The sequence below is a fragment of the Triturus cristatus genome, chromosome 3_2, assembly GCF_964204655.1.
Source record: "Triturus cristatus chromosome 3_2, aTriCri1.1, whole genome shotgun sequence".
Classification (NCBI taxonomy): Eukaryota; Metazoa; Chordata; class Amphibia; order Caudata; family Salamandridae; genus Triturus; species Triturus cristatus.
Window position 1 is genome coordinate 473925013 of NC_140584.1, and position 27989 is coordinate 473953001.

At 44.1% G+C, this 27989-nt stretch overlaps 1 protein-coding gene across 1 annotated transcript in view; it reads left to right on the forward strand.

Annotated features, from left to right (window-relative positions):
- Positions 1 to 11257: 11257 nt before the first annotated feature.
- Positions 11258 to 27989, forward strand: part of COPB1 (coat protein complex I subunit beta 1) — a 250477-nt gene continuing 233745 nt past the window's right edge. Inside the window, exons 1-2 of the mRNA XM_085648117.1 lie at positions 11258 to 11442; positions 12541 to 12685. Of these exons, the coding sequence (XP_085504243.1) occupies positions 12595 to 12685 (91 nt within the window). The 5' untranslated portion in view covers positions 11258 to 11442; positions 12541 to 12594. The remainder of the gene's footprint in view (positions 11443 to 12540; positions 12686 to 27989) is intronic.

Below are 27989 nucleotides of genomic sequence, written 5' to 3' on the forward strand. Positions count from 1 at the left end.
GGCCGCGGTGGTGATTTCTTCACTCCGGGCACCCACCAATTAAATAAACATGAATCGGCCATGTGGGGTGGGCACCCACTATTTGAATATCGGCACCCGTGGCTTTAATCCACACGGGGGAATCACTCTCGCCGGGATTCCCTCTTAAAGGGGCTGCAGCGCCGTGCTGCGAAGCCCACGCTCTTCCTCTTCTCCTGGAGCACTCCAAGCACTGCGCTCCTCTTCACGAGGAAAACAAAAAGCACTGACAGGGCGCAGGGAGCCATAGCTGCAAAAGCAAAAGTCCTCAGCAATCAAGGTGACAATGCAGGGCCCAGGGAGTCAAGCGCTCATGGCAGTCCCTCCTGGACCACAGCCACAGCATGCCCCAGCAGGATTAGCACAGCATCATGGCATCATGGAACTGCCTCCTCATGGGGTCACAGACCCTATCTTTATATCACCAAAAGTCTTTCTTCTCAAAAGTCACAAGTCACTGAATCCAGCCAGAACCAGTTTGGTGTGGTCCTGGAGTACTTTGTTTACAAGGCTGCATCCTGCCTTTCAGGAAGAGGGGGTCTGCCTTCAGACGCACAGTGGGAGGTGGAGCCCTCATTCACCTTGCCAGGCACAGCCCTGCTCAGATCAAAGGGTCACCCCGCCCTATACTCCAACTGCAGATCTCTCTATTCAACCCACGTCTGGCTCAGCCTGCCGTGTCCCTCCAAAACCAGACATGCAATTCACATCAGGCAGGTAGACACATAGCACACAGAAATGCCAACTTCTAAAAGTGGCATTTCTTACATAGTCATAATAAATCTGCGCACACCATTGCGCAGCATTTATTCTCACAATTTTATACTTACCAGACTTGACCATACTGCTAGTCTCATAACAGGAATTATCACTGACACACACTGAGCAGGGAATCCCCCATGCATTCCTATGGGAGGGCAGGCCACTCTCACTCCCACTAAATGTAACACAGAGCACACGCACTTTAGACTGGACCACAGTGCTAAAGTGCCCAACGGCCTAAAACTACTAACACTACACAGCGAAAAAGGCTGGGAGAAATGCAAAAAGTTTAGGGGTGAACCTGCAAAAAGGGCCAAGTCCAACACAACCCCCTTCCAGCCAAAAAAGCAAGGTAGACCAATCACTACCTTGATGGGCTTCCCTGCTTCGGGCGATAGAACACGGACGCGGGCCCACACTGCAGGGACACCCTCTGGTTCTAAGCCACTCTGAACCCACGTGGTTCCCTCTGGAAAAAACTCTCAGGCCCAACTAGGCTACCCCACTGGTGCTCCCTAGTTGTCCACCACAAGTAGTTATAGAAAAATAGTTATCTTTAAATAGACTGAACACAAGGCTTAAAAGCACTCAAGAAACCACAATGCACATAATTACAGATTCACTTCAAAAGCAATAGAGGCACTCAAAAAGCGTGTGGAACGAACTTAGTTCGAGGCCGGGGTCCACACGAACCGGTGATGCACAATGTACCTAAGATTTAAAGGGGCACGGCACGTAGCCTCACAGGGAAGCCGCGGTGATGACAGGCGGACTCGCAGCGGCCACAGCTCCCAGCTGTAGCGGTCCGCAGCGTGCACTCACGATAATCCTGTGACGGGTCTTAAGGTGGGCACCCCGTGGCACACGCAAGTGATAACAAGATCCTCGAAGTGGTAACTTAATTGGTATGGAGTAACTGGCTCGGGAGGGTAGATTATCCCCTAAGTGCAGTTTTAGTTTTCTGGTATCCCCAGTAGGGTGGGATCCAGTCTTGGCAGCAATATGTAGTCCAGTGCAGGAAGTCCCATTCCCAGTTCCCAGAGTATGGTACCTGGTTCCCGGTTAAGAGGGGGACAGGTTGAGATTCAGGGGCAGTAAGATGCTGTCTCACCAGACTTGTGGGGGGAGTGTGGATGAATGTTGTGATGCACTGGACATTTGAGTGATTGGTTAGCACTGTAAATGGTGTTAAGGGCTGTTCAAAATGTTTCGTCAGACCGAACATGCCCCGAAATTGTTTTCCGGAGTTGCGCCAACACCTGTTGGAGTGTGTAAGTTCTGTGGTTGTAGGGAGATACTAGAAGAATGGTGCAGGTGTCTTCCAACCCAGAGTGGTAGAAGTGGTTCAGAGTAGCCCAGCTTGTAAGTGACGAGGTTGCAAGGCCTCACATCCTGTCCCGCAGGGGAAGGTGTGAGACTGGGCCGTATTCCGAGCCTCAACCTCAGTCTCCAGTACTGGATGGTTCTTAGAGGGAACACCAGGTAGGGAGCATAGTTTGTCTTGTCGGAACGTTCATCGAGGGGGATCTCCCTGTGTTAGGTGAGCTGGGAGCGTCTGTAATCAGGCCTCCATCAGTTATGGTGTCTGGCAGTGCCACTCCTAAGTGGAAGGTGCAGAAGTCCAGATTGAGGGGTGGCAGGGAAAAGAGTCCCCAGTGGAAGAACCATTGGGGCAGGGACCAGCCAGAAGGGCTGAGTCACCAAGGATTGGCCATGGTGACGCCACTTCTGTTCTGGGGCATCTTCGCGCACTGTCAGAGAGACAGGAGGTTGCAAGCTCTATGCCAGGCAGACTGTAACACGACACATTTCAAATTCTGGAATTAAACTCGCTCCATACTGTGATCTCCGATTGGGTAAGGTTGCATGTTTAGTTAGAACTTTCCAAATTTGAACAGTGATATGTTTTATAAAATTGTTGGTTAGTGTGATATGTTTTGTAATGTTTTTTCACAGACATTTCCTGCAAAGCTAGAATCACCCTAAAATTGTTAGGCTAAGCTAGCAGGAAACCCTTTTTCTGTACATGCTGGATAAAAACAGATGTAAACAGTTTGGTGTTGTGCTTTGGTCCATGAACAGCAGTAAGACATATTTGGCCTTGCTTCCTTGGCACATTGGTACTTGAATTGCAGAGCATGGAACAATCAATCATTCTTCTTGCTGTGCTTTGTATGTTTTTAGCTAAAAGCAAAGAGTATAGTATCTGTGAGTACTATGTGGTTCTGCACAGTGATGATAACCTGTGAGACATATAATATGCAAACTTTATGTAAGTGTATGTTTAGAATTATAGAATTCATATCTAAAGGAGGGCCAAGAGATACGCACTGTCCCTGAAGGCTTGATTAGATAGGTGGATGAGGGGCAATCACCCATTTAGCAACCTCATGGTTCCGCCTTTACAATTTAAAGGTAGGGGAACCACGGGAAGAGCCTCCGCTGCATCTGCTGTCGGAAACCCTTGACCTGATAGCTTGTGCACCTCTTGTTAAGATGAATAATACTTGACACAGTTGTGTAGCGCACCTGGGCCAATAGGTGTAAGGTCGCATTATAGAAAACAGAAATGTTACATCAGAAGCGAGTGTTTCTCGAACCTTCGGACATTCCACCTTGAACTGATCTTTAATGAACTGGACTGTGAACTTACCCTGTGGCCCTTCCTGGTGGCAAGATGAATAATACTTGACACAGTTGTGTAGCGCACCTGGGCCAATAGGTGTAAGGTCGCATTATAGAAAACAGAAATGTTACATCAGAAGCGAGTGTTTCTCGAACCTTCGGACATTCCACCTTGAACTGATCTTTAATGAACTGGACTGTGAACTTACCCTGTGGCCCTTCCTGGTGGCCCGGGCCCCTCATCTGCGTTTAAAGCTTCCCTTAGCGGATTAACTGCCTCATCCTCCATTGTTCTACTGTTCAGTGCAAGGCCCCTGATGGGCAACATTGTGGCATCTGTTGCTTTCCCTGTATACGTGCAGCCCTGTTTGCTGCTCCATCTCTTATCTATGGGGCGGCTCCTGTTGTTGGTTGAGCAGAATGCTCTGACCGGTCCCCGGTCTTCTATTCTGTTTGTGCTGGGATGGAGCTCTGGTTAGACCTACCTGACTTGCTGTATATACTGCTGCCGCTTACTGTTGGTTTTATCTTCCAATACAAAACAACAAAAAAGAATCAAGTGTTTCATCAAAGAGTCAAGAACACACATGCATAATGAACTGGCATTTTTGGATTGGTTACACTCTTGAAAGTCCAAGTGATGTTATTTAATCACAAGGTTAGGAATTATCTGGACAGTAACTCTTTCAAATGTTGTCTTGTCTGAGGGTGATAAGCTATGTTAGAAATGGTGGTTTGGGTGTGAAAGCATTCCATTTGAAGGTCACCTTGGCTGCCAGGTCAGTGATGGTCACCCCGCTCCACTCAAGGCAGGGAAATTACTGGTTTGTGCTGTTTGAGTCCACTGTGTGAGGCCTCAGGGTCCTGGGCAGGGGACACAAAGTACATCAGGCCAAAGAGTTTTTGTTTCAAACTGAGAAACGCCCACTATGTGAGTTTGTGTAAAACAAAAAATGCAGTACCATGTGGGTGAAAACAGATGGTGCCCGCTCGTCATTTCTTCATGCGTGCAGCAGTCCATGCTTTACACTGTCAGATTCCCTCTTTATAGGGAGAGACACCAATCCCAGGCAGGTAGATAATTCGAGATATGGCAGGCAGTCCTCTGTCCAGGGAGGTGAGCCCAGGACCTCCGCTATCTTGGTGGGCCTCTTCCTTCCCACCACTCACAGCGTGAAAGACCACTTTAGCTCTATAAACTCTCTGGAAAGTTCAGCTAACCATAGGCTGGCTTGGGTCTTGAGGTGAAGGTGTTTGCACGTTTCAAGGTATCTGTTATCTGAATATAGAGAGTCATGCTTGTAGACCAACAGTTCTTAAGCAGGGTCCCTGGACCCCTGAGTATCAGCAACGCCTACTGAGGGGGTTTACAGCTGTTGAAAAATCATTAAATTAATCCAGTATATACGCATAGAAGAAAGAAACGTAAAATTGGAATTGTAAAAATGCCCTGCATAAGTGCAGGAATTTGAAATTGGAGGCCAAAAATGAAGTTGGTATCCTTAGCTTGATTTGTGAGAGCTGCGCAAGTGCAGCATACACCACCTGTGAGATGAAAACGATAATTCATGGGAAACATATCATTTCCTTTAATTAGAGAAAATTCGCCTGTATGATATCTCCACATATAAGGTATATATGTATAATAATTTGATCATCTTTTCATTACAGGAATTGGTTCAGTAATTAATATTACCTTAGCTGTAACCATTTTTCCTTGAACCAACAGGGTGTAAAACTCTTTTCTACACAGTATCTACGTACTGACCAACTAAGTACCTAAATGCTCTTTAGAAGTGAACTACAAAAGATAGTGTTCCTTAATGACGCATCAGTCGTTCAGTGACGCACTGCGAAGAGCTGTGATTCGTTGCATGTGTCACAGCAAGTGATAGCGACAATTAAATGGTTGTCTTAGGGTTTTATTCTATTATATTATTAGTATATCGCTTGGAACCCATGTTTGGGGCACTGGGGTGCTTGCCAAGATGCACCACTTTATTGTCATCCTTTTATCATTCTGGTAGAGCAGCCCTCAGAGTCTTTGTGCCCTCAGAGTATGTGCCTGTTTGGGACCTGCAGGGTGCACCCTCAGAGTATGTGCCTTTTTGGGACCTGCAGGGTGTGCCCTCAGAGTATGTGCCTGTTTGGGGCCTGCAGAGTGTGCCGCCCTCAGAGTGTGTGCCTGTCTGCGACTTGTTTGCCTGTTTGGGACCTGAGGGGTGTGCCACCCTCAGAGTGGGTGCTTATTTGGTACCTGCAGCCAGGGTGTGGTTCCTGCAGTGGCAAACAGAGACCCCACACTTGGTGTAAGCGCTGCTGCAGCCAAGGAAGTGCTGGATTTAGTGCACTTCGGGGTCCGTTGGCTGCAGCCATGACTGCAGGAGTCAATAATGCACTGTGACTTCATTCCTTCCTTTGCCAGCACTCTTGCTCGCACACACACAGCAGCCCTCTCCAGCTCTGCAAGGCTCGGGCTGGGAGAGATTCTAGGCACTGCGCCAGGCAGGCTGAAAGTCAGTTGTCTCTGTAAACACCAGCAAAATATCAGCTTTTGGTAGAACACGTACTTGTTGACAGTGCGTGTTTTAATGAGACGCTAGAACAAGCGCGGTCCCGAAAGTGAAAGAGGACCGCGCTGCAGCCGATCTCTTGTCTTTATGGGGCCATGTGTTAGAAACACATGGCCCCATAAAGATAAGACAGTGCTTTGCGATAGACGCCAAGCAGGCAAGCCAGTCTGGGTGGGCCAGCACAGAAAGCCAAAGGGAGGCAACCCAAACACCTAATTTCCAATGGCCGGCCACCGTTTAACATAAACAGTGACACCAGCCAATGGAAATGAGGGGCGGGGCTTAACACCCTCTTCTGAAAATCCTCTCCTACAAAATCTCTTGTGGAGACGGTGCAGGGCTCTGCCCTGCAACGCACACGAGACCTAAAAACAAAATGCCCATTTGTTCATGTTTTAAGAATCTACAGAGGCTTATACGATGATTACAGAGGACTTTTAAAATAAATACGCCTGTAATCTTTTTTAACATGGCTTTTCTGCCTTTCTTTAATTTAACTATAAGTCATGGGTCAATAAGGCAGATTTAGAACAAATTTTAAAGTGATTTTGCTATAAGTTTACTTTTAAAATAAATAATGATCAGAGGATAAAATATCAGCGTAAGGTGATTTAACACCCGGCCAGGTGAAGACGTAGCCAGACTGGTGCTGTGGCCCTTTAACCATTTTATTTCACCTCACCCGCCCGGCCAAAATTCAGTGCTTCTAGTTTTCAACAATGTTATTGGTTCTTTATGCATTAAAATGCTTAAGTTACCAAACATTTCTTTAAATAAAAAAATAAAAAGAGTCCAATGAGACTAACTCAATGGTGTTTCATGAAACTGCACCTTCTGGAAATACGAGTTATTTTTTGGGGAGAGCCCAACCCTATTCAACCTATACATTGGGCCACTTTGAGTCCTCCTTAAGAAGGCAGGGATGTTCTATCATCAATACACAGACAATACACAGCTGTAACTAAAGGTCTCCTACAATAAGGATAGCTCACATCTCGTCACCACCCTAAACTCTTGTTTACCACTGGATGACTGTAGGAAACTGGACTCTGTTGCAGTATCCCCCACTTTTTGCCTGGTATCTGGTGCGACTTTTGAAAGTGTACTGGATTCTTGCTAACCGGGTGCCCAGTATCAGTGTTCTTTTCCTTAACTGAACCAATGTTCTACAATTGGCACCCCTTTAGGATCCCTGTAAGTCCCTAGCAAGTGGTACCTCTGGTGCCTTGGAACAAAAGAGGGTCTCTAAAGGCTGCAGCACGAATAGGGCCCCCAACCAAGCTCATGCAAACTATCCTAGCAGCCTGCATGTCTTGGTGCAGAGAAAAACGAAGAGTCGACATGGCACAAACCCGAGTGCCATGCAAGTAAAGCACTGCATGTGATATAAGTAAGTCACTCCTACACCAGACCTTACAGCCCTAAGACAGGGTGCACTACACCCCATGTGTGGATGTGTCCCGGTGAGATCTAAGCAAACCCTTAGATATTACAAGTGCACAGGGAAGCCATGACGAGTACATAGGCTGGACACTTGTGATTATAAGTTCCCCAGCTACATGATGGCTTCACTGTACCCCATGGGGTTTAGTACCAAACACCTCATCTTGATAAACCCACAATGATGGCAGCGGCGGATTTATTAAGCAATGCCCCCAGAGGGCACCTTAGAAATGCCACCTGAAAACCTACTGACTACTAGTGTGTGGACTGACTGGCCTCGACCACCCTTCCATCGTAGATAAGTTTCTGACCTCCTGAGGTGAGGGCCTTCGCTCTCAGAAGCCAGGAACAAAGCCTGCTCGTGGCAGAGGTATTCACACCTCCTCACGCAGGATGTGCATTCCAGGGTGGGAAGCTTCAAACGCCCTGCCACCATTGTTATACAACCCAGGCCTCTCCAGATAGTGGAGATGCCCACCCCCCTGTCCTTCTCCCACTTTTGGTGGCAAGACAGGGGGGAGAATTAGTAAGATTAGGAGGTGAGCCCACATTCAGCCAGCACCACCCCTAGGGCTGGCCAGCTGATTTGGACACCACTTTTCAGATTCCTCCATCTTGTTTTGGACAGAATTAGCATTCTAGGGTCAGGGCTATTCTCATCTCCCAAAGGAAGTGGGCATATAGATGGTGTCAACACACTAAAGGTACGTAGCCCATTGGCTACTACCTGTCACTCCCCTTAAACACCCCTAAATTGAGTATTTAGGAGGTACACCTGAACCCAAGAACTCCAGATTCGATAGATCAAGAGAAGAAGAGGAACTACCAGGCGAGAACGGCAGCAGAACTGTGGACTTTTGGCAAGAAAGTATGCCCCCCCCCTCAGCCCTCTCTCAAGAAAGGCAACAGAGTGTCGTCCTGCGAGCTGGAGCAGGAGAACTACCAAAGTCTTGGGTAGCGTGCCATTAATTCAAAAATCACCCACAGTCTCCCTTGAAGTAGCAGAGCTACTCCCCTGCAGTCCGCAGGCACCGACAAGCGGAGTTCGGTCCACCTCCTTGCGCCTCCCGAGCCTGACTAACGGCACAGATGTACAGGAGAAGGTACTCGAGCTTTGGAAAGTCAGCTCTGTCTCCCCACTGAGTGTGGAGACACCAGGAACAACCGGAGCCGTGTAGCACCAACCCCCGGGGTAGTGGATGCCCTGCACCAAACACCAACAGTGAGAATCCAGTCTGGATTCCTACTGAATCAGGACCAAGCAGCCTTTGAGGGACATCAGCATCACTGAGACCCACTCTGTGAGTGGCCCAGCAGCCTTGATTTTGCCCCTGCCAGCTATTTGTCCCTGACCACAAGGAGCATCTTTGAGCACCCAGCCCAACTTACGTAACCACTCTGCAACCGAGCCTCTCGTCTGGGTCCAGACGAACTGGAAATGCCCCTTTGCTACAAGACCCCTTGCACCCCAAGCCACCGGGGTTTGGGAGGTCTCTGACTGTTTTTGGGTGCCCCCCCCCTTCTAAGTAGCGCACCAGCTACCAACTTCACCAGCACCCTGTTCCCGATAGAACCAGAGCAGTCCCTGAAGAACTGCTGGTATTACTTTGGACCTTGGCCTACTACAACTAGAAACCCAGTAGGTGAACTCCTGAAATTAACTGTACCTACCTTTATGCATCTTGGACTTTTCCTTCCATAGGATTGAATTGTGCGTAAAAGCTTTAATTACCTGTACGCATTGCTATTAAAAACAGTACTTACCTTTGAATTAAGTTCTTGGTTATATTTTTGTTATTTTTCTAATTTGAACTCTGATGTATTATTTGAGTGTGTGTCTCATTTATTGCCTCTGTGAGTAGAACAAATGCTTAGCACTACCCTCTGATAAGCCTAACTGCTCACCCACACTGCCACAAAAGACAGTGTTAGTATTCTATACTTTAGCCTCTGTAAGCCAATTGGGGACCCACTTGACTTTTGCACAGTGGACTTCCTTTTAGTACACTATACAGAGAGCCAGCTTCCTACAATGACCTCTCCTCACCTAAAGCTAAACCCTTCTAAAAGGGAATTTCTCCTTATCTACGCCTCTAAATGAACACTTCTGCCACAATCCTGGATGGACACACACAACATCCTCAACAGTAAACCCACTATTGTTGACGGTACCAAGTCTCTAGGAGTCATCCTAAACAAAAGGCTCAACCTACATCCTCAAATCAGCACCAAGGCCAAAAACACATGCTATCAACTACATCTTCTGAGGGGAATCTGCTGTTAGATTCCAGGGCAAGATTTCTGGCTAATATACACTGCTGCTCTCCAGAATAGACTATTGTAACTCTCTCTTGACTGGTCCCCCCCCCCCCAAAGCCCATCTCACCCACTTGAAATCAATGTTACAGTCAGCAGCACGGTTCGTCTACAGGGCTAAATTGAATGACCACATTACACCTATGCTGATCACTCTTCAATGCTTACCAACTGAAGCAAGGACTATTTACAAGACTGCCTACATCACCCATAAAGCTCTGCACACATCCACTCCCCGTTATCTGACGGCTCCAGACCATCACGAAATGCCAAAACAATGCTGCTGGAAGGAACGACTGATGGCAATCCTTCTAGGGTAGCGCAGCCATAATCTGTAACTCATTACCTACAAATCTAAGCACAACGACCTCCATGCTGACTTTGAATATGGAGCTGAAAACCTTTCTTCTCCAATCAACTCACGGCTCAAACATCTACACTATCTCAACATTTTTGCTGGTGTACATATCTCTTGTACATTCTGTATATAATGATCTACCATATTCAGTTTCAGTTTTAACGTCTTTATTTCGATTTTTCATCATAAAAGACACACATATACACAAAATTACATTAAATACAATTAGTGCGCCGAAGTCATAAAATCATAAATATTTAAATACACATACTAAACAAATCAAAAAGAAACAAGACAAGAAAAGTTAAGGCAAGGCAAATCTAGTTAAAAATCTCAATTAAACATGCTTGTAAAGACGTCAAGGGGAATTGTAAAAACATTTGAGCATATATAAAAAATAGCAGATCGTCAATACTAATAAAATCATAGGCCAAAAAATCAGTGGGATAACACAGTATACAAATTATTTGGGTCATGATACTATGAGCTGACTGACTTAATCCTTATCAGCCAAGCCCACCCAAGGAATTTGGCCAATCCTATAGTTAGCCATTCAGAAGTGTTGGTTCTCAAGATGTACAATGCTTCACTACTCACTCGGGTGTTTAGTCTAGTACATATAGGTTTCAGCCACTTATTACGTGGTTCACAATAAGCAGTACAGACAAATAAAAGATCTACCATATTATAATCTCGACCTTTGTAATTATTGATAGTAGTATTTGTTCAACTTGAACCAGTTGTAACGAAATGTTTCTCTTGTAAAGTAGTATTTGTTTAACTTGAACTAGTTGTAACGAAATATTGATCTTGTAAAGTAAAGCGCTCTAGCACCTTTGGGTAATGTCACTGCTATATAAGTAAATATAAATAAATAATCATGATCCCAATCCGACCCTGCCTACCGTCACTACTCACGATTACAGTTCTCATAACTTCGATCGCTAGACTAAACGAGTTACGTGCTGCCTCGCATGAAGAGCTTCAACGCCTAGTCAGAGGAGTAAATAGCTATGTAAAGGCGTTTACTTACGTCCAACTTCCAAGTACAGTATTGTTACATAAACTCCGGGAGTCGCGCACATAACACACACTTGGTCTTGGTGAGAGACCAGACGTGCTCTGTGCCTGAGACGTTGATACCCGCGTTAACCCGGAAGTTAAGTTGTACGTAGCGTTAGGCGATTGAGAGGAAGTTTGCCTTCTCCCGGATTCCGTAGTCCTGATGTGGCTTCTAAAGTGAAGCTCTTCCACGTCACCTACATCGCAGGCCACGGAGACGGCGAAACCGCTGGGGTAGGGAGCGACACCCACCGGCGAGGAGCGGGGCCAGTGGCACACAGTCAGGTACGGAGAGAAACTTGTCGTGGGGACGCGTTGTCTGGTAGAGAAGCGAGTATCTGAGGTAGAGCATGAGATCCGATAGCAGGAAGCGTATTGTTCCCACGGAGGATAAAACCACTGCCGCTCTGGAGCCCAGTCCGCTTGAAGGTAGAGTCAGGTCGCGAAAAGGGGAGCAGCAGGACACTACCCTTTACGCCCTAGCAGTGCACGGTGCAGACCTAGGTGGGGTAGACTCTAGCGTAAGACTTTGACATGATTACTGTCAGTTAGCAACAGCCTTTCTCTGTAAGAGAGTAGATGGGGTACGTTCGTCTGTCTAGCACCAGTGACCACACACGGTCTACTGTGTTAGAAGTGTGCAGTAGTATAACGAAACTGAAAAGAAAGCTATGCGTTAAGAGTCAAGCTTTAAGACCTTGATGAAAACCACCTTATTTTCAGTGGCACTCGGGTTCAGGGAGGACGCCAATGAAGCAATATGAGACTGGAAGAACGAAACGGTCACCTGCTAGGATGCCAGTTGATGGTCTCCTTCTTTTGACATAAGTTATCACAATAACCCGCCCCCAAATTCCGCAACATCACACTTGCATTTCGCCAAGCCTGAATTTGTCATGTGCGCATTGTTCTTCATCTTTATAATGTTGAGAGTTGTGCTAAACTGAATTTCTGCTATCTCATGCATAGACCCTGAAAGGGAGAGAGGGCAGTACATGCGTTTTCCTTTCATCCTGCATTCGTCTGCCCATACCCACTCTGACTTTGTGACTCCACTCAATAGGCTCTGTTTTCTGTGCAGCTCCTGCCTAGGACTCTTTTCGTTGTTAGGTTCACTAAATGCATACCGGATCGCACTCAAATCCCATTAGCTCCATGTTCCCAAAAGCTGCAGTGGTCCTTCAATTTATGTTGCATTTGCGCTAGCTGTTTTGCTGAATCGTTCCAATCTATTCACATTTATTTTATAATGCTTAAATCTGAACATTAGAACCTAATAATGTTTTGAAGTGTAGCTGCTGTTAGCTACTTTTTCTTTATTATGAGGAAACTGTTATTGATTTTCTTTTCTTTTTTTCTTTTTCTTTCATCTGCTCTTTTCAGCCATCTGACTCCAAATTAAAGGTCATTATTTAAGTTAAATAGAAAACCATCATCATGACGGCAGCAGAAAATGTTTGTTACACGCTTATCAATGTTCCCTTGGAATCGGAGCCCCCATCTGAAATCAGCCTAAAAACTGATCTAGGTAAGTGCATTTATCAATAGTATTTACGGTTGTACAAGCAAATGTGATTTTAATTTAGATAGGGGAGTAGTATTAGGAAACAGGCTGAAAGAGTCGTTTTGCAGTGAATGCTTTTGCAAGAAACATTTTTTAAGTATTGAAATTGTATTTCTTGTTTTGGGATGTAAGGTATTACACAAAATAGAGTCTTGATAGTGTTTACTGCCGTAGGCCTTCTGGGACCAGTAACATCTCATTTACCTGCCAGAATTGCTTCTGGTGGGTAACAACTGAGACCTTAGATTCCTGAGGCATGAGCCGGGAGTTAGTTTAGCGCATTCTGCACATTTTGGGTGTGTATTGAGAATCTTTGTACATTTTATGCTACTGTTTTTAATTATCGCCGAGTGTAAGGATTATTTTCCTACCTGACTGCTGCGCATCGGGGGCATTGCGGGGAAGTGTTTCGTGGAGGTGGTTTAGTGTGGGGAAACCAGCAATCTTGCTCCGGGATCGAGGAGCGCGACCGCCATCTTGGTGGTGATTCTTGGTTAGCGGTCCAGTTGTTAGATCACTGACGCTACTTATGGAGGCACTGACGGGCCCGCTGCGCGAGCGCGCCGATGGCGCACCGAAGGCAAGCCCGTCTGCGCCGGGCCGTCACCAGAACCCCTGCCCATTCTTCAACTGATTTTCTGAGATATTCGCATACCGAGCTAGTGAAGTTGGAGATTAAATGCCCCTTTTCACCTTGGGCTCCCCTGGATGGCCCTGTTAAATGTAAGTTTTGTTCGTTTCAACTCCTAGGGGAGGAGTTGGTATCATGCCCCCCTGATCACACGGACTTTAAGTTTCTGAGTCTGAATTGTCGGTCGCTGGTAAAACATCATGCCGAGGTTTTCGATCTTTTGGAGGACGAATCCCCTGATGATCTCTTTTTAACGGAGACATGGCTTACACAAGACTCCATTGCAGAACCCTGGGTGACTCTTCCTCATGGCTTTGCAATGAAGACTTTAAACAGAGGGGGTCATAGAGGGGGCGGGATCACAGTTATCGTGAAAGACATATACTCCTGTAGTTTTACTAGGGAGAATATAGTGGACTGTGAGAGTGCCCTATTTAAAATCATGCTGAAACATAGCCTAACCATTACCGGCTTTCTCATTTATCGCCCCCCCCCCCCCCCCCGGTCCATCTGGTGCGTTTAGGGAAGATTTAGTGAACAAAGTCATGTCTTACGCTAGCCAAGCGGCGAATTTTACCATCCTAGGTGACTTAAATCTTCATCTTGAGAATGCTGGGAAGGTGGAGATTGCCATTTTTCTGGCTGATCTAGAGGCGTACCAACTGACTCAGTGTGTGCTTGAGTGCACGCATGCCGCCGTGCACTTACTAGACCCCTTATTCTCTAACCTTGTTTTGCTGAAGGTTCAACCGCCTGCTCCACAGTGTTGGACAGATCATTATTTGGTCTCGTTCTCATTGCGGTGGCAGGGAAAGCCGGGTTGCAATCTGTTTGCTCCAGTTTTGAAACGACCCTGGCATAAGCTGGATAGCAGCCATCTATTTGCTTTTTGGTCTAGCCACAGGCTGCAGCTGCCACCAGAAATGGAGGTTGCTAATTTGCATTTTCATGACTGGTTGACGCTGGGCTTGGATAGCTGCATCCTGGCTAATTTGGGTGCGAATAATCGTGGCCAGTCCAAACCCTGGTTTAACGATTCTCTATCTAAAGCCAAAAAACACTGTAAACAGCTTGAGCGAGCATGGAGGCGCTCGTATGATTTGGTAGAAAAAAATAAATATCGAGCATCTATCAAACATTACCATAAATTAATCCGAAGAGCACGTGATGAGTTTGTTGGTAAGAAAAAACTCGGACAGTACTAATCCCTCTAAGACAATTTTCTCTTTGCTTAAGAGTATGAAGAACGGAGGTGCGTCAGGGGAATCTCCTATTTCATCGGATGGTCAGTGTAACGATCTGGCCAGGTATTTTGTGAACAAGGTTGAGAAGATATATCAATGTCTTCCTTCTGCGGTCTGGTTGGGCCTTAGGGATGGGCCTGGGGACTTTGGAATCCGGGTGGGCAATAGCTTGTCATCCTTTCCTTTTTTATCCCCCGCTGACTTTGAGACCCTCTGTATGAAAATTAAATCAGGTTCGCCAATTGACCCTTTGACACCCACTCACTTCCGTCATTTTTTTTTTTGCTATGATTTCTCCAGTGAGCTTGGACTTGGTTAACCTCTCTTTGTCTTTAGCTGTGTTACCAGTAGCGTGGAAACACGCAAAAGTCATTCCTCTCTTAAAGAAACCGTCTTTGGATCCTGTTGAGCTGGGCAATTATCGCCCTATCTCCCAACTACCTTTTTAGGTCTCGCCTGAGCCAGCGCTCTAGCGCTGCTCTGGCGAGAGCTATAGAAAACGGGGATTTGGAAGTGCAAACGAGTGCTTTTCAGGCCCCCAACTACAGTGCATGTGCGCCGGGCGCGCGCACCATTTGGCAGCCTGCGTGTACATTTCGCGGGCGCTTTGATGTTCTCAGTGAGCCGCGCGGCCACTGAGAACATCAAAGCGCCCGCGAAAGTGCTCACCATATGCCAGCCTTACGTTTGAAGCTCATTGATTATTTTGCCATCCGCTTCTGTCACCCCTCCTGCCATGTTTATTTTGAACTGCCTCACACCTTGTCACGTGACAAGTACCATAACGGCTTCAGTAAACACTACTTTGTTGAGCTTGTTTATGCATGCGTACCGAAGAGCACTATTCGGTGCACATGCTTCACGTTTATATGAATTGGGCTGTTAAATAGCATCCAGCCTGATTATGTGTGCCTAGCAAGGCACCTTTGTGCTGACTGTCAACATTGATGGGTTCCTTCAGGTCGCCAGTCATGCCACACACGAGACAGCTAAAACATTCGCGGAACTGGGCCCATAACACCAGCTTAAGTCAATGTTGGACAGACCGACAACAACGGCAGTATCCTCCCAGTGAATACCCTCTGGAACCCACCCAGGAATTTCATTTACCCGGGCCTCATGTTTAGTTCTTGATTCCACTTGTTTATTGCTGGTGGAGTTCTGCTGCTCTTTAAATTCCAAATGCCATAGGCCCCAAAGTACTTTCTGAGCGCAACTCATTTCGGCGTGCTGGCTTTTTTTCGTGTGGGTCCACCACGCATATTTATGTCCAATCAGCTGCTCTCCCCAATCGTGAAGCCAGCCGAACTATCGCAACGGAGTCCCCACGAACAACACAGGCAGGGCAGGATATTTTAAGTTTTCTTTATTCTTCTTCGATGTAGCTGTGCACCAAACTACAGGACACCAATACATTTGGGCAACCCTGATCCACCAACTCACGTGATTAAAACCAATTCTCCTTTCATGACACTACCCCCTGTTTGGCAACTAGAACACCTCAGTCGTGACCCTCCTTGGACTATAAAGGGCACCATGATAGACATATCATGAAGTTAAAGAGTACACCTACAGCATGATTAATGCTGATCTCCTAATAATTATGTTGAAATTAGATGTGGCATCTAAATGTTATGCAATAATTTACGTACATAAAAATGAGCACATAGATGTATAAATATACAGCCAAACATAACTCTGCACAATCGATAAAACTGCATTTCATTCAAAGCTGTAAATATAAGTATCTGCAATCGAACTGAGTAGCTAGAGTCACATAAATATTTTATATTTATACATAGCTGCCCTCAATAGTATGACCACAATATGGCTGGATGGACCCAATTTTCGATGCAGATAACAGCTGTAGACTGTACAAAGACAAAGAGTCTGAACCGTGTTAAAGCTGGATATATATAAATTGACCATATATTTGTAAAAAATAATCGCTATTAGTGCAGATCGATTTCTTGATCAATTAGGTTCCTGAATGTGCAAAAATAAGATTTAAATAAATAAGTGTGCAAAAGACGCTAAAGTGCAGAGGGGTCACAGTGAGGCCGTGGTCAGAGCAAGTCCTAGCGTATATATGCATAAAATTAAAGCTAAGGATGTAAACATACTGATAGTGCAAACATGCAACTCTGACTTTTTTTTTTATATAACATCCAGTTACGCCTACATAATTAAAGTTGACCATGGTGCTTTACAATAACGTGGAAGAGGACATATATGTATGAACATTCTAACACTATGGCTCGCGTCATTGTGGAGTGGCCAAGTTATAATTTAAACATATCCAGAGAATAGCTCACAACACTATAGGTATGCTAGTGCTAAGAAATTATATAATAGCAAAGTGATAGCCCCACAAAATGTGGCAATAACCAATGCTCTAACAGAATAAGTATCTGGCTTGAATAAACTATCTGTAGTATGTCGAACTCAGATGGAATTCAAAGTCCAAATAGGTCCAGAATACATTAATAAGAGACCTAAGAATATAATGAACAGGACACAGGAGTATATCCCAATACAGTGAGTGAATTATAACCCATCCTATGAAAGACAATAGATGGAATAATGAGAGATGAGCATATTGTAAAAAATGATGAGCAATTATTGATCTTATAAAAAGTTATGATTGAGGTGTGCATGGAACTCATGAATAACCTCTAAGTACAGATACTGAAACCTCTACAAGATCAATACAGAGATTTCTGAGGGACGTATAGTTCATTCGTCATAGTAGAATATCTGGGCTATTGATGATGATTTTTAATATTCCAAATAATTTCTTCATTCAAACCCTCATTGACACTATTGCGGGTGAAAATCCAGAATCTTTCCCGGGTTATTTCAACAGACAGGCCTGTCTTTAATTTAACTTTCTCAAGGATGCACCATCGCAGATCATTTTCTCTATGGTGCATTTCTAGACAATGGGAAACAATGGAATCTGCAAGTTTTTTCGTACAAATGGCTGATTTATGCTCACTATATCTTGTACGAAATGATCCACCTGTTTCTCCTATGTAGGCCAGCTCACATGGATACAAGATGATGTATGTGACATTTTGGCTCCTACAATTACTCAGATCTCTGAGCTTGATGATTTTACCCTTGTATGTTAAGGAACACGTTACCATAGCTGAATCACAAGCGTGGCATGAGCCACATCTGTGGTTCCCTAGTATGGGAGGTAATCCCGTAATGGTGGTCTGATGGAAGGTGTTGCCGGTTTGTTGTCTTGTTGTGTACAAGCATGTCAAATAGGTTTTTATTTCTCCTAGAGGCTACTAGGGGAGGTTGAGTTGTACTTCATCCTTGTGTGCATTAAGGGTATCGCCCTGTAGTAGTGCGTCGCGCTTGTAGTATTTTTGCCCTTTTAAAGGCCGTTTTAACCAATCGGTTGGAGTATGCTCGGGCTAGGAGACTTTTTTTAAGGCATCACCATGGATGTGAAAATCATTCATGTTCGTACAATTGCGGCGTACACACAAGAATTCCCCAAGGGAATTGAGTCCTTTTGACATGAGGGGTGGAAGCTTTGAGGATGGTATTCTTCGCCGTACGTTTTCTAAAAAAAAGCTCACTTGTAACTTTTCCTCTTGTCCACGGATCACTATGTCTAAAAATGCAACCTTCACGGGGCTGGATTTAGCTGTAAACTTCAAGTTGCTATCACTGGCGTTTAGCAAAGCAACATATTCCTGTAGAGTATCATGATCTCCTCTCCAAATGAAAAAAAACATCATCAATGAAGCGCTTCCATGTGCTGACATTTTCGAAAAAGGGGCCGCTTCATTGAAAGTATTCTTCAATTACCTTTCGCCCATTTAGATATTCGCTATGCTGGGCGCACAGGAAGCCCCCACGCTGGTGCCCTTGATTTGCTGATATACCAGCCCATTGAAATCAAAAAAGTTATTCATCAGGACTATCTCCAAACATTTTAGTATGAAGGTATCCGGTCTTTCACTTAGAGTTCTACTGACGAGCAGTGCCACTGACTGTAACGTCTGACATTGAGGGATACTGGTGCACAATGCCTCAATGTCAAGTTTTACCAGAATATCATTAATGTGGTCGAATGGCATACCTTCAATTTTCTCAATGATGTCACCCGTATCACAGATGTATCTTTGTGAGAGGGCATAAGAAGGTGTCAGTGTATTTGGAAAGTGGTTCAGTACTGGATCCTATGGTGGATATAATAGGACGTAAGGGAGGGTCAATAGTGCTTTTGTGAGTCTTCGGGCTCCATGTAATGCTGGTACTATAGGGCATGACTTGTTCAAACAAGCATTGGCATAGCCAATAGGTCTCGCCTTTGGGACCTTTCAAGTGTTTAGCCATGAAACAGTTGATGTTGTTGCAACAAGGCTATTGTGCTGGATAACTAAACACTTGTACGGTCCCAAAGGCGAGACCTATTGGCTATGCCAATGCTTGTTTGGCTAAGTTGGTGGAATCTCATGTGAATACTATTCTCACTAAGCACAATGCCATTCTTGATCCCTTGCAGAATAGCTTCAGAGCACGCCACGGTACAGAATCTGCTCTGTTGGCTGTGACGGAAGAAATCCGTGGGAATCTTGATGTGGGAGATTCTGCGGCCTTAATTCTTTTGGACTTAAGTGCCGCTTTTGACACTGTTTCCCATGAGATATTGTTAAAGCGCTTGCAGGATATTGGACTGAGGGGCCTGGCTTTGGGCTGGTGTCGGTCCTTCTTGGAGGGTAGATCTTTCCAGGTCTGGGTGCCACCTTTTCAATCGCAGGAGTTCGCCTTGAAACATGGGGTGCCCCAGGGCTCAATATTGAGCCCCCTTCTGTTCATTATTTATATGCAACCTCTTGCATTGGTAGCTAAGGGAAGAGGGTTGTCACTGGTGTCGTATGCTGAAGACACCCAATTGGTGATCGCTTTCCCTAAGAGAAGTAGTGTCAATTTGGGAAAGTTCAAGGAGGACCTGTTAGAGGTGGTGGACTGGATGGCTGCAAACTGCTTGCAGTTGAATGCCAGTAAGTCCGAGGTTCTGTTATTTGGGAAGGACCAGGATTTATGGTCCGAGCAGTGTTGGCCAGATAGTCTCAAACCGGCCCCCTTGCCCAAAGAGGCAGTTAAGAATTTGGGTGTGTGGATCGATAGTGGTCTCACCTTCGATACACATTCAAAAGCTGTGGCAGGGACCTGTTTTGGGCTGTTGCGTGGCTTGAAACCTCTGCTTGGTTTCTTTTCCCCCAAGGTGCGTCAAACCATTATCCAGGCGACAATTTTATCAAGGCTGGATTATGGTAATTCTCTTTATCTTGGGGCCAATAAGTCCAGCATAAGGCGCCTGCAGAGAATTCAGAACGCTGCTGCGCGTATTCTGGTGGCACTTCCGAAATCTTGTTCAGTTTCCCATGTCTTGCCCAAACTACACTTGTTGCCTGAGAAAAGCGAATCCAGTTCAAGACCCTTTGTGTATCGCTCAGGATCCTGACCCAACAGGCTCCATTGGTGCTGTCAAATTTGTGAAATTTACATTTCTATGTGCCACGGCGTTTCTTAAGGTCTGCTGACCAAGCTTTGGTTAGCATCCCTCGTGTTTTGAGAGCTAGAGCCGGAGGCCGTTCCTTCCGCAGTCTTGCGGCAAAACTTTGGAATCTGCTTCCTGTATCGATCAGAGGGATCCAGAACCATCTTGCTTTTCGTAAAGCCATCAAGACCTGGCTTTTCCCGGTTTATCCCTAAGCTTCTTTCCTCCCCGGTTACTCTCATAGTCTTTGGTGGCGCTGGGACGCCCCGTTGCTGGGGCAGCCATGCACAATACAAATCAGATAAATAAATAAATATCGTTGGTTGTCTTTTCTATGAGGTTTGATGTTGTGCATGCCATCATAATCTTTATTCAGTACAGAAAGTGGGGACAGTGAGGTCTCTCCTTACTATCCCCAGGATGGTGGGGGGAGGAGACTTCTAATTTGTGTAGCATGTTATACAGGCAGTCTTGTATTTACTGTTTTACACAGCAGTATTCTAGTCCTTGTATTACTCTGATGTTGGCCTTCTTTTAATGCAGTGGCAGCTATTTGAATTATGTTCTAAATGGTCTTAGTAGGCGTTGAACACTACTCTGTTTTATTAAGAAAAAAAGCACAAAACACAAAAGAGAGTCTCTGGGGCATCATACAGACTTGTGAATCCAAAAGCCTGTTTCAAACCTGTTCTTTCAAAGATATTGGAGCACACAGAGCACAATTCTAGGCTTACAATGACAGTAAATTTGCGAAGACATTCAAGTTGTTTTTCAATACTTTTATAGGTTTTTGGTAATTTATGCCTGATTGGGGCGTATCGGACCACTCTTTGTTGAATTTTTCAGGAGCTTTTCAATGTAACGCTTGTTAGATTAGTAGTGTGTGGGCTAAATTACATTGTACTGTCCTAATTTAACTATTTTCTTGCTGGTACGTCTCGGGCAGTCAGGATACATATTTATATGGTAAAATGGAGTTTGTCTGTTTGCGGTGTCTTGCCTTTTCTTCACCTTTATTTACCATATTCGTTCTTCCATTGAGGGTGTTACTCAAACTATGGAATATTCTGTATCATAATTATACAGATTACTCCAATTATTGATGAACTACCCCTTCTGTTTATGAAGAAAGACAAGCTTTTGGTTTCCAAATAATTGAAATGAATGGACTGGCGAGTGTTCACAAATTCTCTAAAACAAAACTCTAATAACTTTGAGATCAGCGTGGTTAGCACACTTACTACTGCCTAACCAAAGGAATTTGGATTGCAACATCTCTGGTAAATGTCTAGCTGCTTCTAATAAGATGCCAAACGTAGGGATTGTGATGGACCTTGAGCTGCCAGTGGAAGACCAAATTATGGCTGTAGATAGCTCAGATTGCTATCACCTGCATTTACTAAAGAAAACCTTCAAGTATCTAGATCTAGGTTTCACTCAGTGGTCAGGCTGTCTTCGCAGTAGCGATTTTATATTTTTGATTGAAATAATGTTTTCATTTTGATATAATTCAATAATCAAAAAAACGCTTTCTGAGTCCTAGACGGGTTACTTCAAGTATGCAAATTTATTAGTTCCTCCAACGCCATAAACTATCCTATTAAAGTGGCACCACTTTTCTGTCTTGCATTTATTAATCTTCTCATCTACATACATATCAGTAAACATTATGGTATGGTAAAAACATGAAGAGTGCTCATTGTCTGTGGCGGTTGCATATCATGAAGTGAAGACTTGGACTTTGTCATTCCTTTTTCTATGCATTCAAATCTGTTTCCTTTACAATACGTTTTTCCCAATATGTATTATTGATCTTTTACATCAAGTATGACCTCAACAACTACCAAGGATCTTTTTACCCCTTTTCTACTTTGCTTAACATCTATTGTGAATACTTCAATAGCACAGAGTAATTTTCATGAATGTGTGTGTGTGTGTGTGTGTGTGTGTGTGTGAGTATATGTATATATATATATATATGTTTTTTTTTTTTATGGGTCAGAAATCACTTTTATTAAAAAGAAAAGGGACTGTATATTTGAATAATTCCTTCTAACTTGCATACTGCTTTGCCTTTTCTTAATTAGTTGACTAATGCCACTGATATGGTGCCCTCAAACTAACATGTGGAGAAAAAAAATCTTCTAAGTTTGTACCAGTTGGGCTTTTAGCTGTAGCATGAGTCTGCATTCTTTTATGTTTTTGACAGCGCTCTCAACAGAGTTGTGAGTAATGTCACCTGACTCCTTATCTTTTTGGCTTTCTGAGTGACATTTGATAAAGGGCAGTTGAGGCACTCTTTCCGTCTTGTCCATGCTCCTGAAAGTTGGCTGATGGTTGTGATGTAGTTCAGGTGCTTCTTCTCAAGTTGGACACTCTTGTTAAGGCGGAGTTATAAGGATCCTCACCCATTCCCATGTTCTTGTATTGCCAGTTAGTATTTATAAGGCACATTCTGATGTGCCCTTTGGGAATTCCGATCAATCTTTGTGAAATTGCTTGGGTAAATAATTGGGGTATGGTACATCTCTATCCATGTGTACGCAGGTAATAAGTAGTAGTATTTTTAGTGTGTTGTCCTTGGCTGATATTGAAATGGATGGCTGTCTCTAGCACACAGAATAGTATATGTCCACATTTAATCAAAAGGTACATTTGAAAAAGGCTACATATTTGCTCTTTGTTCCCTGTATTCAGACGTTTGTGGTACAAACCTGGCTGTATACTATGGTGCACCTTGCAGTCACTTTTGCTGGTTCGCTCATTAAAGCTGTTGGGATTTGTCATGTATTCCCTAGTTGTCATTTAAACTACATTTCTTTGGACAAACACAAGTTAGTACAGTGAAACCTTTGATTGCCCATGCTCACCAAGAACTTGATTCCACCTTAAGAAATCATCACGTCCAGTCAGGCATTTGTTTTTCCTCACATTAATGGGAATAATGCTATGCTGAGGCAGGTTTCCTCGCACTATTCCCGAATCTAGTGGCCAGACTTCTGAGTGGCATCAACACATTTTATCACAATCCACTTGTCCTCTGGGAGCTTCACTGCTTGTCTTAATCAACCTGCAAGGCATCCTGCATTATTTTTAAAGCAGTTAGCTAGATAATCCTTTGTATGTCTAGTATACTTCTTTCAAGTTTAGGAGGTAGTTACTTATTAAGCAGTATACATATTTTCCTGCTGGGTACTCCACTTCCGCCATAGCCTTTGGAAAGCCTGTTCAATTAAGACTTGCTTCCTTTCTTCTCCTTGTCAGGCATAATCTGTTGACGCTTGTTTTAAAAAAAATACCTTGGGAGCTAATTAGATCTTTTGCAGGGCAGAGGTTCCAGATTGTAACTTCTTCCCGGGATTTCAGTTTTTCGAAGGCATTTTTGTTTGTTTTTTGGCTTTTGCACTTTATTGGTTATGCTTTCTAACACTTATTGGCAATTTATTTGCTTTTATTTGTTGTTGGTTTATAAGGTCACTGTACCCTCTCCACACAATGTGTTGCTTCACCCCCCCCCATGTTGCTTCCATTTTAATTTTATATTGCTGTGCCACTCGTAAAATGATTTAGTGACATCAGTTCTTACAACATTCCAAATTGATCTTCTGCTTGCTGGTATTGCATCTTGGAACAGCACTCTCTCCATCTATATGTCCAGAAATTAAATCTCAGTTTTCCTCATCATTAAACTTTCAATGACCAAATGGGTCAATATGGTCACTGCTGTTTGATTCTGTTTGCTACATATGCTATGCAAAATCTTTACTTGGCATTTGATTTTGGCCAGGAAAGCGATCGTGCATCACTTGATTGCCTCTCATTTGGATTACTGTAATTGGCTGTATTACAGCATTCCATACTATGCTATTGGTAGACTCCAACTTGTGCTGAACTTGGCCACTAGACTTTTATTTCTGGTCTTGCTTGTAAGGGCCCGTGTCTTTCATCTTGGGAACCTACATTGGCTCCTTGTTATAGAGAGATCTTCAAAATTCTTTAATTTGCCCACAAAGCCTTATACAGTGCTGATCCTGCTTATCTGCATTAAAAAAATATGTAGGGGTTTACCCAAATTACCCTCCTGTACCTGGGCCAAAATACAATACAAAAGTAAGAAAGAAAAAAATAAAAAGGAAGAAAAGATATATTTATATCTCCTTACATAGGGAAATTCATACTACCCTATTAACAGTACATAGTCCTGTCATTCGTTTATGTTCCTTATTCCAAACAACAAATCACATACCAAAGCCACATTTTTACATAGTCTTAATTTATCGTAGTATTGATTTTTGAAATTATTTTATCAAACATATATATACAAATCACAAAACAACACAGTTCATGGATTCCTTCTACCCACTTGATAGAAAAAACATTGTTCACCTATTCAATAAAGGGAATACACTTAGAGGTCGTGTTATATGCACACAAGGTTATTACTCCTCTAAAGACTTTAATTTCACAAATGTGCATACAGTCGTCACAAGATTAATTAATTCTATTTGGACTCCTCTTGTCAAAACCTGTCGACGCGTTTCGGCCTTCATATACGTCTTGGCCTCCTCAGAACAATGGTAAGGAAACAAACCCATACAAATATAAAATAACGTATTGTATCAAAACAAAAGCAGATACTATCTAATCTCTGTGCGAACCACTACCAATAAACGTGCCACTCGGGAGACCATCACTGGATAAAATAGCAAGCATGTAGGAAGGGAAGAGTCCACTCCACCTCAGAATCTGTGTAGATTGCTGGAAGATACCATAGTGAAACTAAGGGCTACAAATGCCGTTGTCAGTATAAGAAGGAAAGAACCCCAAACTCCATAGTCCATGAGTGTACATCAATGAGCTTATCCTGGTGTGACTTATACGTACACTAGAGATCAACTCACTTGATGGACAAAATCCAGATGTCATGTGGTGAGAACCCAGTATAAGTCCTGCGTAAATATTCAGGGTGTATCACTGAAACGCATAAAGAAGTCTCTTAGCGTCTGACCTAACCAGGGCGAGTCAATCTCAATAAATCAAGTGCGGGATGCTGAAATCCCTAATTTCGATAGGGCTTACCTTCACTACTTGCTTTTAAATCAAAAATCGCTGCTGGGACGCCAATTTCTTTCTTAATACCCACTCCGGGGCCTCTACAAAGTTCCCCGCTGTAAACCTAAATGAAAGGGAGAGCTCAGATATAGCGCTATTATCCGCCCGCATCATCCTCGCTACTGAAAGGCATTACCACTCCAACGAAACATTACCCCTCTCTGCTTCAATACGTCAGAAGGCATGAATCTCCTTCCGTATTATCGGCACTGGGCGCTGCAAATCTGACGCGTTGGGATTTAAAAACACGCGACTCCCCATCCCACTTGATCGGGACCCAACACTAAACATAAGTAAAGGACTATTTGTCAAGGGAGGCATGCTAACTAAACACAAACAAGAGATTCACCCCCATAACGGAGTCCCTAGCGAACCTTCAGCTATGTACAAAGCCTCACCATTGCCTGCAAACCCGAAAGTGCCATCTTTAACAACACAATGAAAAGTCCTAAGTTCCCCACTGTAATGGAAATGAATCGTAAAATCAGCACACACCGAGCGACACGTCAATTAGCAATAGCCAGCACAGAGACAAGCTTACAATTTAATCTTTCTAAGTAAACACGCTTACAAATATTTTATATGCAAATGATTCCTACATTGTGATGTATAAATGCATATTTAAAACAAAAAAAATTATAAAGTAGGAACAAAAAACGAATGTGGTGTGTCATAAAAACAATTATACAATATATACATATTCCAAAGTAATTCTGATTCACATTGGTACTTTAGATCGATCTGTACTTAATTGTTAATAAATGTCAGAACATAAATTAAATCAGCGCCCAAATTTCATCACGGTCATTTAGACCAACAGTTGCAGTATGATATTTCACGATCATCCGGGCTTCAAGCTTATTAAAACTTGTCTGTAGACTCCTTTTATTCCAGGATTTCCCCACCAATAAAACAGACCACCTAATCTCATTCTCATTATGGTTACACTCAGTAAAATGCTAACTGGGCTCCCTGTGTTCTACAGCGTTTTCTTGACTGATGTTGCAACACCCTCATTTTGACTGCTTGAGTAGTTTGCCCAATGTATACCTTGCCGCATGGGCATATCAATTAGTAAACAACATTTTTCGTGTTGCAATTCGAAAAATTATTTTGAATGTGTTTTTTGTTATTCAACATCACAAATTTCGAGTTATTTGTGTATGGACATGTAGCACAACTATTGAAGACCCAACATATTTCTCAAATCTCCCTTGGGATGTTGTGTACGCGTTGCTCTTACTAGGTGTTGTCGAAGGTTTTTTTTCCTTTCCCGAATGCGAAAAGAGGTTTAGGGATATTCAAATGGTTTATTAACCTCCAGTTCCGTAATATAATTTTGTTTTATTTTGTTGGCCTTGGGGTTATATGTGAGCACACACGTCATTTGGTTGGACTCCTGTTTGTCCCTAGGTGTCAGTAAGTTTTCACGGGGTATAAACCAAGCTCGTTTAAGGGCTGTCCTTACCAATTTCCTGGGATACCCTCTGTCACATAATTTATCCTGTAAGATCTCAGCATTTTTAAAGTAATCCGTTTTATTGGTACAATTTCGGCGGATTCTTAAAAACTGGCCGTAGGGCTAGTTTTCCTTGAGATTTCTCGGATGCCCACTCGAAAAATGCAACCGGGTGTTGCGATCGGTGGGCTTAGTGTAGAGGTGTAACGCCCTGAACGTCTCAGGATCGTTTAACAGACACGACAATGAGGACGCAACCACTTGTGAAGGGTTAGTTCTTTTAATGAAGGCAAATAAAATACAAAGAACAAACAAAAGTTATAGTCACTGGAATCCTCCAGGCTAAGTACGTTACCAGCCCACAGCACGGATGGTCCTAACCGTCCTCTGCATATACGCCGATCCCGGCGTATGCCAACAGAGGGCAGAAATGAAATGGCCGACAATGCCAATCGGTAGGCTGTGAGGGGCACGAAGAGTGTTGGGGAGAATCGAGGAGTCAGGGAAACACCCAGCCGGGGTCTCTACCTGAAGGGAGCAGCCGCTCAACCTCTTCCTCAGACTGCACCGGGACGCGGAGTCACCTCCTGGTGATGCGTCACCGATACCCCAATCACAAGCAAGAAGACTGAACCGAGAGCAGCCGCTCGATCGATCCTGTGGACTTCCGAGTCTGTAACGCGGCAAACACCTCCTGGTGTGCGTTACAGCTGGCAGTCCCTGTGTCTCTGGTCGGGCTGGGAGTTACGACTCCAACCAGCAAAAGCGCCACTGCGCTTGGACTCAGCCGAGTCAAAAAGCGAAGCTCAATGGTTGACCGGTAGAGCTTCCGGGTCCTTCACAGGTGACGATGGGTCAAGACACGGCCCAGGGAGTAACGACTCGACCTACCTCCGTTCTTGCCTTACTGGAGCACCACTCCGGAACACTGCTCTTCACGAAGCAGGTACGTCGGTGTAAACACAATATCCGACAGCCTTGTACCTCCCGGTTCCTCCCTTTATAGGGCGTGTTTTCCTTGAGTTATGTAACAGCTCTCCTGTTTACATAAGGGCGTGTTTCCCTTGAGTTATGTAACAGCTCTCCTGTTCACATAAGGGCGTGTTTCCCTTGAGTTATCTAACAGCTCTCCTGTTTACATAAGGGCGTGTTTCCCTTGAGTTATGTAACAGCTCTCCTGTTTACATAAGGGCGTGTTTCCCTTGTATGACAGGAATTCTTGACAGTACATCCTCCCTCTCAGCGGCTCCCCACGGGTCCAGCGCTGGCAGGAAAACGCCGATGGAACAAGGAGA